Below are 16,154 nucleotides of genomic sequence, written 5' to 3'. Positions count from 1 at the left end.
AAAAAAAAAAAAAAAAAAAAAAAAAAAAAAAAAAAAAAAAAAAACAACAATGTGTAATTTAGAGCTAAAAAGAAGCAAGAAAATGTGGCGGAAAGTTGAAGTACGTGTAAAGCACAAAAAACTCTCGCGTAACGCGAATGCCGTCTTAAAAGTCACTTTTAATCTTTTTAAATTGGAAGCTTATAATAATTTTTGCTTCTATTGCAGTGTACCACGTGGCATTGAAAGGGTTAAAACAAGTGCCCGGGCGCTTGTTTTAGAATTCATCTGCAAGGGATGCAAGTAGCGGCCATCGCTCCCTCCCGACCCACCCACACCTGATCTCTTCTCTATTCTGCGAACCGGGAAGTGCTTTGCTCTGAGTGCTTCCGGGGTCACTGCTGTTAAAGGAGAACTATGGGGTTAAGTCTTTTCCCCATAGTTCTCCTTAGGGTAATGGGAGGACACAAACTAGCGTCCTCCCGTCAAGCTCAGTATATAAGGAGCTACAGCTCGTGGTATACTGAGACGCTGAAGCAGATCCTGACAATTGTGCCGGGATCTGCCCAGCTGCGTGAGTGACAGCTGGCTCTGCCTATCTAGAGGCAGAGCCAGCTATACCGGCCCCCTCCCCCGTCCGTTCCGCCAGTCAGCGCTGGAGGATCGGAGCGGGGAGGGGGGAATCCAGCCCCTCCCCTGTCACGGCAGAGAGCCGTTACAGGATCGAGAGGTGAGCGAACGCCGGTATGTGTTCGCTCACCTCCCGATCTACTGAGCCGACCTGTGACAGTCTCATTGTCACAGGTCGGCTAGAACTCCTATAGTTCTCCTTTAAGGGAAAGTGCAGAGGAGATAGCGAGGATCTATAAGGCCCCTGGTGTATGCAGAATTTCACACAAGGATGAGTTGCGTATAGTTGAGCAGTGTAAGCATCAGGAGTCTAATAGACCCCTGCTGTTTTTTATAAGGAGGACCTGTCACCTGCACAATGCTATTACATGGGGATAAAATGATTCTCCCATTGATCATCAATGTAAGTGGGCAGCTCGCCCAGTGACCATTAAAGGAGAACTATGGGGTGAGTGAATTACACTCCTCATAGTAAGAGCCGACGTGTAACATTGAAACTGTCACACGTTGGCTCCATTGATCGGGAAGGGAGCAAAAAACATACCGCCGATCCGCTCGCTTAGTAGTCACCACTTCCCGCAAGGATTTCCCCCCCCCCACCTCCCCTTTCCGATCGTCCAGCGCTGACTGGAGGGACAGACAGGGAAGGGGGCGGGCATAGCTGGTTCTGCCTTTAAAGGGGCAGAGCCAGCTGTCAATCTTCCAGTGGGGTGGATCGCGACAGTATTGTTGGGATCCATCCTGGCTGCAGCTTTCTCAGCATACAGTGGGCAATAGCCCGCTATCTGCTGAGTTTTGGGTCATGGATGGACACAGTATACTGTATGTCCTCCTGTGACCCAAAAGAGGATTATGGGGGGAAAAAAATGTTGCCTCATCGTTCTCCTTTAAGGTAAGGGAGCCCTTGAAATGTGAACAGTGGCAAACTGACCTACTGCCTGATGGGTCTTGCATAGTTCTTGGGCCAATGACACCTGGCAGGTTCAGTGGTGAGGAACCAGCAGAGTCTCTCCCCTTTGATAAATAGCCTGTCTCCTACTGCCCACCAATGCATGGAAGCAATAGCATGACTACCACCTGATAGCTATGGTCCTTCTCCTACTGCCCACCAATGCATGGAAGCAATAGCATGACTACCACCCGATAGCTATAGTCCTTCTCCTACTGGCCATCAATGTAAGGGGGTACCTCTCCTAGTGACCATTAAGGTAAGGAGGCCCTTGAGTAGTGAGCAGTGGCAAACTGACCTACTCCTTGATGGGCCCTGCATACATCTAGGGCCATAGTCACCTGGCAGCACGGATGTATGCAGTAAAGGAGTATGCAGCAATGAAAAAGAAAGGGGAGAACAGTATTTTGCATGATTAGGGCTACACGGACATCAAATGGGAAATGCTGATGACCATTTCAAAAATATTGCTTAAACATTAAAGCTCAACTCCAGGATCTTTGTACAAAATACCCTTGCAGTGACTACGATTTCAGCGATTTGGTTCAGCATGATTCTGAACCCATTCTGGCTAGATTTTTGTACGCTTGCCTGAAACTAAGGGGGCCATGCATGCCCCCCATAACACGGGGCCATGCGCCAATGATTACCCCTTTGAGAAAAGCAGGAAAACATGACCTGCTGGTGGACATGAGGATTGGTTTTGTACGCTCTAGATCAAGGACCTTTTTTGTTTTGTTTTTGAATATCTCTGGCGAGCCGCTCTCTGTGGCGAGGAAAGGGTTACACATCTGTCAGCAGCTTCTGTGTCTTTATCCTGTTTAGGATTTGTGTGACGCTTTGCCAGCGCCTGGAGCAGCAGTCAGCATGGGTCATGCTATGTGGTGGGGAAACAGCTGTGACGGTCCTCCCGCGGACGTTATCACATGGTGTAAATTGCCAGTGAAATCTCCCAACTCCGCCGCTGCCCGACAGGTGACAAATAAGGGTGCCATGTGTCCCTTCAGTCTGCGCTAAGTGTAGATGTGGAGAAGGGGGGGGCTTTACATCTCACTGGTGGGGGACTTCTGTGAAATTCACCTGCTGCAAAGTCATTTGGCTGCTGCTAATGGATTAAAGGCTCAATCTCCCAAAAATTAAAATTCAGTTATGGGTGGAAGCTGAGAGGGGAGGCAAATCATTCCAAGGCTTATTCTAGAATCTGCTCCCGCTGTAGAATATTTCATATACTTGACATTATAGAAAATGCAGCAGGACAACACTGACTTACAGACAGCCAGAAAGATCATTGGGGAGGGACCAGCAGTGACTCTCGCCTCTGATAAGTAACCACTGACAACTATGACCTTTGTAGCTGTCCAAGGGTGACATTCCTTCCAATGGCCACCAATGTAAGGGGGGCCCTTCTCATACAGACCACCAATGTAAGGGGACCCATCTCCTAATAACCTCTGCATGGGAGCATTACCAAGACTACCACATGATGGTCATGGTCCTTCTTGCACTGGCCATCAGTATAAGGGGACACCACTCCCAAGTGACCATCAGTATAAGGGGACACCACTCCCAAGTGACCATCAAGATAAGGGGACCATGGAGTAGTGGCAAACTAACCTTCAACCTGATGAGCCTAGAACTATCCAGGGCCCAACATTACCTGGCTGGGTCAGTGGTGAGGGAAGGGCCCCCTTTACATTGGTGGCCATTGGTAAGAATGTCACCCTTGGAGAGCTAACGTTACCTGGTAGTATTAGTAGTGAGGGACCTGCAGAGGGTCTCCCCTCTGATAAACAACGACTGACACCAATAAGCTTTTTAGCTGTCCAGGGGTCATTCTTTCCAATGACCCCCCAATGTAAGGAGGGCCCTTCTACTGACCACCAATGCATTGGAGTACCACCATGACTAGCACTTAATCTCTCCCCTCTGATAAATAGCCACTACCACCAATGATCTTTTAGCTCTCCAAGGGTGACCGTCTTCCCAATCACCACCACTGTAAGAGGGCCTGTCGCCTACTGACCACCAATGCATGGTTGCACTCCCATGACTAGCACTTGATGGTCAATGTCCTCTTCCCCCCTGGCCATCAATGTAACAGTGGCACCTGTCCCAAGTGACCATCAACCCCAGGGGCCTCTTGAGTAGTGGCAAACTGATACTCCAAGGTGACATTGGCCCTGGAACTATGCAGGGCCAATCAGGCAGAATATCAGTGGAGAGGGACCAGTAGAGTCTCTACCCTCTGATTAGAGGCACCAAGGAGCTCTCCAAGGGCGACATTCTTCCCAATGGCCACCAAAAGTAAGGGGGCCTGTCTCCCAATGACCATCAATGCATGGGAGCACTACCATCTGATGGTCATGGTTCTTCTCCCACTGCCCATCGATGTAAGATGGCACCTCTCCCAGTGACCATCAAGGAAAGGACGCCCTACCATCTGATGGTCATGGTCCTTCTCCTACTGCCCATCGATGTAAGGTGGCACCTCTCCCAGTGACCATCAAGGCAAGGACGCCCTAAACAGTGAGCATTGCTAACGTCACCTGTCAGTGGTGAGGGTCCAGCAGAGTCTCTCTCCCCTGATAAGTAACAACAGACTTCGATGTTGGCCCTTGAGTTATAAAGATTTTCTCTCACTTCCTGTCCCATCTCTGGCACAGGAAGTTAAAGCAAATCTGCCCATTAAGGGGACACAGCAACACAAACATGACCCAAATACCCTTTCCGCATTCTATCCCAATCAGACACAAATAATTAAAAAGGTCTCCGACGCAAAGAGTTTTCAGACTTGACGAGATAACATTAACGTCAAGCTGGAGCAATCGAGACAACACTGGGCTACACTCATCACGCCAGCCGCCGCTTTATGAACGCCTGATGCGCCAAAGAAGCCGTAAACAAAACATCATTAAAAACATATTTATGAAATTAGCATTTATGAAATTAGGCAACCCAAATATTGATGGCATTTTCCAGTCACCCGGCCCTGGCAGGAGCCACTTCACGTCACAAGATGACAACTTCAATTATCCGGCTGGATTCATTAATTGCCGAGGCGAGTTACAGCGGTAAAGGATTTAAAGGAAAACTCCACTTTTATTATATAAAAAAACAACGACGTAACGGATAATTGGCACCCGACACATTTTGTAATTTAATGCTATTAAAAATGACCTTTCCGTCTCAATCTGCTGCCAGATACAAACTTTCTACAGCTGCCAAAAGAATTTAAAGGGAAGCCGTCATGGTCTTGCATCAGTTTCCTCCAGTCTTGTACGGTTGTAGCGGCTCCTCTCCTGGACTGAAATTGTTTCCTCTGATTTCACTGCACACTGGGAGCTTCTCACAATGTGCATTAGAAGCTGCAGCAAGTCAGATAGAGCCCGTCTCCTTTCCTGGCTGGAAGACGTCCAGCATCATCTATCTTTCCTTCCCAGTCTGACTGTCCCTGGCCCGCCCCCGTCATTCCCTGGATTTCAGTTCTTTCCATCATGGAGGTTCAGCAACATGTGGCCTGACTTCCTGATTGCCTGGGAAGCCAATGTTCTATCAAAAGAACACCGGCTTCACTTGCCGAGGCTGCCCGGCTTCCAAACCAATCAGGAATCCGGGCGGCGGGTCATGAGGTCCCATCTGGCTCCCTGATTGGTCAGGAAGCCAGGATGCCTAGCAAGTGAAGCCTGCTTCCTAGCCAATCAGAAAGCCGGGTCATGACGTGCCGCCGGCTTCCTGATTGGATAGGAAGCTGGCTTCACATGTTCCTAGCCTTTACATTTGAAAGGTTTTTTTTATATCTGTAGCTTTCACTCCAAAAATCCCTGCTGATCCTGCCATGAAGGTGCTTTTTCAGGCACTTCCTGTTATGGGGTGACTACTGTCTCCCAACATTGTGCCTGCGTTGTCACACTGTTACATGGGCTTCCGAAGGAGAACAACAATGAGGGTAGCAAGAGGACCTGCAAGTCAAAGATCAGGTGCCCTTTCCAGCTAGACAGGGTTGTTTAAATCTCAGGACTGGATGGACAAATACATCTGGATGGACAAATAAAGATGTATTCAGCGGTTGGAACTCAGCTTCTAACAACTACCTTATGTGGATAAAATGATTGCTGCCTAGGCAGCTTTCACATACATGACGAGCATTTGGATGAGGAAAATATCAGGAGGATAACAAACCAAAACTCAGCTAAAATATGCAGCTTACTGAACTGACCTTAAAGACCTCAATTCACCAGTGAAATGTTAAATGCTTGTAGTGAATAATTAAACTTGAGTTGCAGATATTAAAAGAGCCGTTTTGTATTCCTAATTAATGAAAACATTTGAAGTCCAATAAATAAGAATTGTCCCATCGTCAGCCGGGCTGTAGGCAAGGGTGGATGCTAGCCGGGGGTGAGAAGAAATCCGGGCTCACCCCCCCTGCTGTGCCAAAGCTAGAGCTGGCCAATCAAGGAGGAGTGTGATCCTTGCTGATTGGCCAGCTCTAGATCTGACTCAGCAGGGGGGTGTCGGACAGCTGCGGAGAGGTTTTTTTAACTGGAGTAAAACATTTTCAACTTACCTTTTTGCTGCACATTATATTTATTGGGATTATGTAAAGTTCAGCTTGGGTTTAAAGACAACCTGTCCCTCTGCCCTTGGGCAAAAAGCACGTCTGGGTGAACTAGGGTCCTTCAGAACACATGCACATTTCTAAAACATCTATCCAGCGATAGAACACGCATAATAAACGCTCCATCACTGCTCCCTCCCACAACTGTTTCAATACGAGTTCTACTATCAGAGAGACCACACATAAGAAGGGAACGAGAGCCCTCACCTGGTCCTGCTAGATGCAGCCACTCTCCTTTAGTTTGGCTACAAGGTGCTCTACGGTCTCCACTTTCACGCCAGCTTGTCTCTGCGGTGGATCCTCCACGCTCAGAATCTTTATACGGCTCGCCGTGTCCACTCCGAGATCTGTCGGCTTCAACGTCTCAATCTTCTTCTTCTTTGCTTTCTGAGAAAAGAGTCAACAGAACAGTTACTCTATGCTTCCAACTGGTCATGTGACATGTTGCTAATCAAAAAGAGGCTTTCGTATCGGCTAGGGATGCACCGATTCTAGTACCGGTGGCGATACAGAGTATGTGGGCCCAAATGTTCCCGATGGTTGAACTTCCAGTATCAGGAAGCCGGGTGGTGAGTCATTACACGCCTCACTGTTTCCTGAATGGCCGGGAAGACAGCTCCATGCACTTGGTGACAAGGTAGCATGGAGCCGGCCAATCAGGAGGCCGGGGTGTGTGTAATGACTTGCCGCCTGGCTTCCTGAGTGGACGGGAAGCTGGCCAAGCAGGAAGCCGGTCGGCAAGCCATTACACGCCCCCCACCCGGCTTCCTGATTGGTCAGAAATCCGGCTCCATGCTTTGTCATCTGGTGACGAGGGATCATGGTGACGGCTTCCTGGCTAATCAGGAAGTTTGGCGGTGAGTTATTACACACCGCCCGGCTTCCTTAATGGGACTTCCGGTATTGGTATTGGCAAATACCAAAAAAAATAATATCACGTGGGCAGATCCCGGAGAGCGGTGTCTGCTCAGCTGGCCGAAGAACTGGTACGGTAATGACTGCTGCTAAGGATCTATGTGAGGGGAATGATTTTGTCTGCAGGGTGCGGGTTGTGTCGCCATATTATCAGATTTGTTTGCCGGCTCAACACTGATTGCTTCCCGGCCAATCGGCATCGAGCCGGACCAAACAGCATGGAGCCAGCTTCATTGCTCCATGTCCCCTCACGGCACGGTCGGTCAGAGAAAATTTCCCGCTGACCGGAAGTTCCAGTGTCGGGAAAAGGTCTTGGCACCGACACTAGTATCAGTATCCGTGTATAGTGTAACAGACGAGATGTGGTGGTATATAGTGTAACAGACGAGATGTGGTGGTATATAGTGTAACAGACGAGATGCGGTGGTATATAGTGTAACAGACGAGATGTGGTGGTATATAGTGTAACAGACGAGACGTGGTGGTATATAGTGTAACAGACGAGATGCGGTGGTATATAGTGTAACAGACGAGATGCGGTGGTATATAGTGTAACAGACGAGATGCGGTGGTATATAGTGTAACAGACGAGATGTGGTGGTATATAGTGTAACAGACGAGATGTGGTGGTATATAGTGTAACAGACGAGACGTGGTGGTATATAGTGTAACAGACGAGATGAAGTGGTATATAGTGTAACAGACGAGATGCGGTGGTATATAGTGTAACAGACGGGATGTGGCGGTATATAGTGTAACAGACGAGATGCGGTGGTATATAGTGTAACAGACGAGATGCGGTGGTATATAGTGTAACAGACGAGATGTGGTGGTATATAGTGTAACAGATGAGACGTGGTGGTATATAGTGTAACAGACGAGATGTGGTGGTATATAGTGTAACAGATGAGCTGGCACTGCCGAGTTCATTCTCTAGATGTGTAAAGTTCTTACAAATGCATTTTGTTTAAATACAAAAACTGAACCAAGGAGCGCTTTATGTCTACAGCTAGTCTTTGGCTTTTACCCTTTTTGGCTGACAACCCAGTGTGGTAAAGTTTCCTCTCCAAGAAGTCTTGCACACTAGAGAAACTGTTGATGCAACTCTGGAATTTTAGACATAAAACACCTTTTATAACATTAGCACACATGCTAAAACTATTTACACAAAATCAGGTCATAAACCCGGGCAGTTGTAACTGAGCTTATAATAAAAAAAAAAAAAAAAACTCCCAGCAGAGGTCAGTTGATCAACCTCTCAAGATTTCCCTTTTAAGTCTTCATTTAGGCTCACGTAGGAGGGTGTGTTGTGAAACGCACCTCAATAGGACATGTTGCATCAAAGGAAATGCAACAAAACAAGCAAACACCGCCTCGCTGTACCACTGCAGTCAATATGTTGACCTGTGTTTGATATGCACTTTATAGGCAGGAGACCAACGCTTGCCTACGTAAGCCCTTACAGCCATAAAGGAAGACGCATATCCCAATGTGACATTGCATCCCTTCCAGACACCTTATTATTGATCAGATGACCATTGGGGTATCTGATCACTCCTAGCGGAAATAAACCTTTAAAAATTGGAAATTTGCCAGCAGGTCATTCTTTTGGTAGAGGACAAGTTCCAAGTCTCTTCTGCCAAAGAACTCTTACCTGCTACAAAGTATTTTCAATCTACACACTAACAATGGTGCATGCACAGTACAGTCCCAGCATCTAATGGATGTCAGGAAGTGAGCCAGGTGCAGAGATAAAGCAACTCTAGCGGTGTTTCATCAGGGTCTGCGCAATGGGTGAAGCATGAAGACAGCGAGCCTGAAAAAGAGAGGAAAATAACATGGCACTGGTGGGGATTGAGTGAGTTCCGGGGGCTCAGACCTCACATCACTGAAAAAGAGAAAACCAAGAGGTAACGGTGCCATATTGGTGCAAATATGCATTATGGCAAACGCTGGCTCCCCCAACATGGTTCCACTTTATCATCCTGTAGCTACTAATTGTAGCCGCCAGCTGGAGTAGCTGCCCTTATGGCATGCATCCCCAGAGGTAAGAGTACCACAATGTGCAAATATGCTTATGGCCAATGCTCCAAGCTCGCTCCCGTGATGGACTACAATCTCAATGCAATTTAGTCAACTAAAAATTAGGGATGCTCCGATATATCGGCCGCCGAAACATATCGGCCAAAAGTGCCATTTTCACTGCCGATGCATCCGTGATTTCTTTCCTTCCCGCTGGGCGCTGCTCAGAAATTGTGACAGCCGGCCGAGCGCTGCGGGAGGAGAGCGCTGCGAGTGGCCGGCGTCTCTCCTCATGCACCGCTCAGCCTCTTATGACAATCAGAGAGCGGTGTGTGGGTGGAGAGAGGCCGTGCTGTCACAGGAGGCTGAGCTCCCCTCCCTACACCGCTCGCTCAGCCTCCTGTGACAGCGTGTCAGAGAGGAGAGCGGGTACAAGCAGTCAGTGATCGCTGAGTGTTTGTAGATAATTGAGGCTATGGTATGGTGACTATATCCTCAATTATGAATGAATGGGAAGTGATATACATCACCTCCTGTTCATTCATGATTGTGGTTATAGTATACACACTATGCCCTCATGTTATGAATGATCAGGAACACTCAGTATAGAGGATTCCTATTCATTGATAACAGGGGACACAGAAAAAGAGATTGTGTCCTCAATCTCTTTATATCAGGGGTCTGTTTAGACCCCTAATATTTCCCTGAAGTCGCTAAAAGTAAAGTAAAAAAGAAAAAAAGGAATTAATATAAAACAAATTAAAAAGTTTATAAAAATAAAATATTTGAAAAAATTTAAATAAACATTTTTGGTTGCGGCCTGACTTTTTTATTTCGGTTTTGAAATTTCCATTTCGGTGCACCTCTACTAAAAATGAGATTGTAGTCCATCACGGGAGTGATCTTGGAGCGGTGATGACTACTTTACAACACACACAGGGGCCATTGGGAACAAAAGTAGCCACCCTCCAGAAGGAAGGACAGTGTCAGCACCAATTCAGAGATGATTGGAGGATCTACAGCCGAGTGATACACAAATAAGATGCATTGCTGTTCAGAGTTAAAGGTACTTGAATGTATTTTTAAGAGTTAACTTCAGAGTTTAGTGGCACGTTAAAGGCTGAACTATTTCTAGCTATTGAAAATATATTCCTAGTTCGTTTGCCCAAAGAATATAAAATCCACTTTGCAGGCTCTAAATTACCTCGTAAAAGTAGCAGTGACATCATCACTGAGCTGTACATAGCCTATGCAGAGGGAAGAGCTGTAAGAGGGGCCCAGCAGGCCCCATCCACTATAGGAAACTACAGAATGGGGAGGAGACAAGAGCAGTCACCCTGCACAAGGAGGGAGAGCAGCAGCGAGCGGTCTTTATAAAAGGAGGGTGCAGAGACAACACCAGTCACCCATGTGAGCGGTCTTTATGACAGGAGGGGGCAGAGACAAGACCGGTCACCCTGTACAAGGAGAGAGAGCAGTGACCAGTCTTTATTACAGGAGGGGGCAGAGACAAGACTAGTCACTGTATAAGGAGAGAGCAGCAATGACTTGACTGTATTACAGGAAGGGGCGGAGACAAGACCAGTCACTCTGCATAAGGAGAGAGCAGCAATTACTTGTCTTTATTACAGGAAGGGGCGGAGACCAAGACCAGTCACCCTGCACAAGGAGAGAGCAGCAGTGGCTGGTCTTTATTACAGGAGGGGGCAGAGACAAGACTAGTCACTGTATAAGGAGAGAGCAGCAGTGGCTGGGCTTTTTTACAGGGAGGGGCGGAGACAAGACCAGTCGCCCTGCACAAGGAGAGAGAGCAGCGGTGAACGGTCTTTATTACAGGAAGCTCCAAGTCTCACATTGGATGAAGCAATACACAAAGCTCACCAAGATTCAAGGAAGGCTACACAAGGATCTTGTATTTAGACAATAATTGTTTATCCCGGAGTTCAGCTTTAAATTGATCAAAACTAGGTTGCTATATGAGGACCTGCCTACACTACCCAATCAATCTGAAAGCATTGAGCCAGGCCCTGGTACTACATAGCTGTTGGTGGATCTAAAAGGTGATTGTACCCCTGTGTGGTGGGCTTCAGAGAGAATTTACCCCTGGGCCAGGGCCGGTCCTCGAACGCGTGGTAAGAAGCCAGTGCCAATCATCCCAGCAGTGGTTTCTTGTTAAACCGGTGCGGCAAAGAAAAGGTTAAAGAACACAAAGCTTCCGTTTTGTTTTTTTAATGCAATCAGCTTAACAGATTTGAGGAAAAGCAAACCCGTTAAGTGTTTGTTTTGGGAAACCCATTAAAAGAAAAACACACATCCGAAGCCCAAATTTCAGGCGCGTTGAATATGAATGTTTTAGCTCACAGCAGCTGTATGGTTCATGGATGGAGCAGTTTCAGCGAAGGCTAATTAGCGCTTCTGTAAACACTCGCTTCCCCGCATGAGCGGTATATAAAGCCCAGGATAAAGATCGCAGCGGCCTAATTCCTACTTAATATCACCATTACAAACATAGAGGAGCCCCGTCCGCCCCGAGCAGCGCCGAACTTCCAAAGGGCTCATTCATATTCTGCGCCGCAAAAGAAATTCTAATAGCAGCTGCGTCACAAGACAAGAATTTTCATTGCTTAGGTGATGTCCGCACTAACCATTCACCGGGGACTAGAGAAATGGGGGCAATGCCATGCTTCCTGCTTACAGGGCGCCCCCAACCCCTAGAGCAGTAGTTCTCAACCTGTGTAACTTTAGGAACCCACATTCGTCCTTGGTCATTAAAGGAGAACTATGAGACGGGTGCTTTTCACTCACCTCATAGTTCTAGCCGACCTGTGACAATGAGACTATCACAGGTCGGCTCAGTCGATCGGGAGATGAGCGAACACATACCGGCGTTCGCTCACTTCTCAATCCTGTCACAGCTCTCTGCCGTGACGGGGGAGGGGGCGGGTACAGCTGGCTCTGCCTCTGTCATAATTGTCGGGACCCGCTTCAGCTGCGGCGTGTCAGTATACCGCGAGCTGTAGCTCACTATATACTGAGCGTAGGGTGACGGTAGTTTGTGTCCTCCCGTTACCCTTAGGAGAACTATGGGGAAAATCCCTAACCCCATAGTTCTCCTTTAAGTCATGACCCAGGTTGCACCTCATTGAGGATGGGAGCCCCATTGAACTGTAGGAGGGAGGTGCGTTTGGGGTGCCATTCAAATAAGTGGCAATGCAACACACCTCCCACATCAGATTTCACAGTAGGTGCGATTGTGCGTGGTACAGTGAGTTAATCACACAGGACTGTGCGATTAACGCACTGTACTAGTGTGAACGGGCACTCAAAAACACTGCCAGACACAATCTCACTCACAGACAGAGACAGACAGACAGAGACAGACAGACAGAGACAGACAGACAGAGACAGACAGAGACAGACAGAGACAGACAGAGACAGACAGAGACAGACAGAGACAGACAGAGACAGACAGAGACAGACAGAGACAGACATTCTCATCCGCGCATACACACTCCCCTAAAAAACATCTCCCTACCTTACAAGAACTGGAATGGATCCTTAGCCTGGGGTCCAGTGTGGGCTGCTGTGCTGTGACAGAGCTCCATCCATATGTGCATTGCTTGTACAGCTCCCTTGCGTGCCTTGTAGAGGTGCCGGGAGCCAGAATGTGGCATTACTCCGGTCCAGGCACATGAGGGAGCTGTGCGCAATCCACGAATGGATGGAGCTCCCTCGTGACCATAGCCCCACCCCACCTCAAGCTGACACTCAGCACCCGGCAGCATATTTTGAATGGTTGCTTGGCATGAGAACGGCAGTGCTGCGCTAGGGGGAGGCTGAGCAGTCGCTCACCTAAAAAAGTGGAAGGCATGCGGCGACTCACTGAACACGGGGTCACGACCCACCAGTAGAGAACCAAGGCCCTAGAGCATTGACAGGACTTTGGGAAACCAAATAGCCATCTTACCATGATGTTCGGTAGAGTGGCGTAGCGTGGCTCGTTCAGTCTCAGGTCTGTGGTCACCACGGCGGGGAGTTTCATGCTGATGGTCTCCAGCCCGCCATCGATCTCCCGCACCACGGTCAGTTTGTCTCCTTCTACCGTTACTTCTGACGCAAACGTTGCCTACGGAAAAATAAAGAGGTCACCGATAGGAGCCTAGAGACTATGAACTATTCAGGCCCCAGAACTATTCTGGCACAATTAAATGGGAGGTCACAGTTCAAGGAGCCTTTAGCAGCCTCTGGAGGAACCCTCATTGAGAATGACTGCAGCAGTATTGTCTCAATAGGAAGATCACTGGAAGAGCGCACCCCTCCACCACCAATCCCTCCTGAGCAGGAGTTCCTACTCTTTAGGGGAAGATGTCGCCCCAGCAGATAGCCAGAGACTGTGGGGATTGTGCATGCAGGTTCCACTCTGCTGCAAAGTCTATGGCCAGCTTTACCTAGCTTCCCTTAATTGTAACCCCCCCCTCCCTCGCTTGAGATGCAGCTCTACCTGTATTCTACATCCATGGCCTGTTGTAATCCCCCACATCCCATGGCCGGGGAAAAAAAGATTTTGCCTGTGAGATGCGAAGTTTGCAGCAGGCCATGGAATACAGGCAAGGATGGATCCGAAGCAGAGGTAGGGGCGCACAGGGGGGGCTGGGTGAGATAGAGAATTGTAGTTTATGTAGTCAAACTCACGGCCGGGGTGATAACTGGCTTTTGCATTCCTAAAATCAGTCCATGGGAATGCAAAAGCCAATTGAAGCAGATCCGGTGCAGGTCAGAAGATGGTCAACTGCACCGGACAGATTATGAATGGTATAAGTGTCTCAAAGTGATCTCATCAACACAGGTCCTAAAGGGTTATTAGTCTTTATCTGGTTCTGCTTTTAATTAACTTAATAGAGAGCGTGTATGTATAGGTCCCTGTGCCACCCCCCCTCCTTTAACCAAGGACAATGTGAATGCTTCTTTGTCTTTAAACCTCCTCTGTAATTGTCACTTTCCAGGGAAGAAGAGACAGGCAGGAAGGACGACTACCTGAGGCCAGTCAAGCAGCGCGGCGGTCATTTGTCCAGTCTGATTACAGTCATCATCGATGGCCTGCAAGAGGAGAGAAGAGAGAGAGGGAGCTGAGCTGGAGGGCAATGCTGTACAGTATGATCGCACAGAGGCGCTGGGAGGCCGGCTTCCAGGGTGTGATTCATGGCGAGCGGGACGGCAATCGCAGTAAAACATGGAACAATGCGGGCAGTAAAGATCACACGTCATGTATTCAGAAGCCATCAAAACACACCGAGACCTTCTGATGAACCTCGCATAATAATAAAAAAATCATGTAAAGTTTTCCATCTGTTCATCCATTTTTATATAGTTAATTTTTAATTATACATCATCATGTCACTCCGTTGCATGACCCTGTACATAGGCCACAAACACGCTAGACTGCCATCATCAAAAACAAAATACAGTTATATATATATTACACACACATATATGTATGTATATATATACATACATATACACACACACACCGGGGCGAAACTAGAAATCACAGAGCCCCATAGCAAAATGTTGTATGGGGCCCTGTGACTTCTAGTTATGCCCCTTGCAGAGCCCACTCGAGATCCCACACAGCCCACCATAGACTCTCTATGGCGGGCTCTGCAGGGTCACCCTTAGGTGGGCTGGTCACACTCTTTACCTGTCCGCCTCCTCCTCCCTTGCGCGGTCCGGCCTCCTCCAGCACCACTGCTGGCTCTCATTGACTCAGCAGCGGCTCTGGAGACTAACGCGCTGCTGCACAGATTACGGTCAGTGATCTGAACAGCAGCGCATTCTTCTTCAGAGCCGCCAGTGACAGACAGCAGTAGAGGATGCCATAGCGACCCACGCAGTCCACTTGGCATCTGGCCAGGCCCCCCTGTGCCCCATAGCGGCCGCCTGGGTCGCTATGGCGATTGTTACGCCACTGTATACATATACATTTTTTTTTTTATGTATCTATACATACACTATATATATATATATATATAGAGAGAGAGATAGAGAGAGAGATAGAGATAGAGAGAGAGATAGAGAGATATATCTATCCAGATACAAAATGAGTTTTTGTATATTGGGACAAGGTGGCACCATTGAAGGAGTCAGGAATGTATTCATGGAGGCTTGCAAAGTTACTGACGGGTTCACTTTAATACCCAACTCCAGGTTGTAACAAAGAAACATTATCTGGATATATTAATTTTTATTTATTTTTTTAGAATTGACAAGCGTCAAAGTTTTTTTTTTTTGCGAATTAAATTTGTTGCTGTATCTTGTGACACTTCGGGAATTTTATTCATGCACACTTGTAAAATTTGAACGGTCCGCTTTAAAATGTACGCCCCGAGCAATGCGGAGGGCGACTGCCACATCCCGCACACGTATCAGATACCTGGGAGGGTCTGATTGCAAATGAAAGGCGGCACATGACGAGCGCATCCCCGTTATGAACTCACCTGCTTTCCCAGAAGCACCAGGTTCACGTTCTCTTTCTTGGCCACGGCGGCCAGGATCTTGGAGACCTGGAACGGTCCGAGCATTTCGGAATCCTTAGCTGGGACGTCCACGTGGATGCCTCGGTCCGCTCCCATGGCCAGGGCCGTCCTGATGGTCTCCTGCGGGGGACAGCAGAGTGGTTATGTCAGATGGGGAACTGTATAGTCCCGGAGTCGGGCTTTAGTTGTTCTTTTGCAATATACAAAACAAGTCTAAAAATAAATACAAATTAAAAGTAAAACTCTGCAGACGTACAGCAATGTAAACAACATTTTATGACAAACGATTATGTATATTTTAGGGTTTTATTATGTTTGTTTGTTTTTTTTTACACAACATATTTGTTTTCTCTGTAAAATCAGGAATATATCACAGAGACAACAACAAGGAAAACCCAAGACTGACGTTATATATTTTTAGCAGTGCAAGGTGGAAATAAGCCTGTAATGGGGTTTATCACACAAATCCCACACCTGTACGCGGCCCGGCGGGGGGTTAAATACCCCTTTC

At 47.7% G+C, this 16,154-nt stretch overlaps 1 protein-coding gene across 1 annotated transcript in view; it reads right to left on the bottom strand.

Annotated features, from left to right (window-relative positions):
- ETFB (electron transfer flavoprotein beta subunit) overlaps positions 1-16,154 on the bottom strand; it is a 63,671-nt gene that overhangs the window by 7,817 nt on the left and 39,700 nt on the right. Inside the window, exons 3-6 of the mRNA XM_018554384.1 lie at positions 15,605-15,763; positions 14,145-14,207; positions 13,078-13,236; positions 6,381-6,560 (exon numbers count right to left, since the gene is read on the bottom strand). Of these exons, the coding sequence (XP_018409886.1) occupies positions 6,390-6,560; positions 13,078-13,236; positions 14,145-14,207; positions 15,605-15,763 (552 nt within the window). The 3' untranslated portion in view covers positions 6,381-6,389. The remainder of the gene's footprint in view (positions 1-6,380; positions 6,561-13,077; positions 13,237-14,144; positions 14,208-15,604; positions 15,764-16,154) is intronic.

Source organism: Nanorana parkeri, unplaced genomic scaffold, assembly GCF_000935625.1.
Source record: "Nanorana parkeri isolate BGI_ZX_2015 unplaced genomic scaffold, ASM93562v1 scaffold155, whole genome shotgun sequence".
In the NCBI taxonomy this organism is placed as follows: domain Eukaryota; kingdom Metazoa; phylum Chordata; class Amphibia; order Anura; family Dicroglossidae; genus Nanorana; species Nanorana parkeri.
The sequence above is the reverse complement of the archived record's forward strand: the minus strand, read 5'-3'. Positions and strand labels throughout refer to the sequence as shown.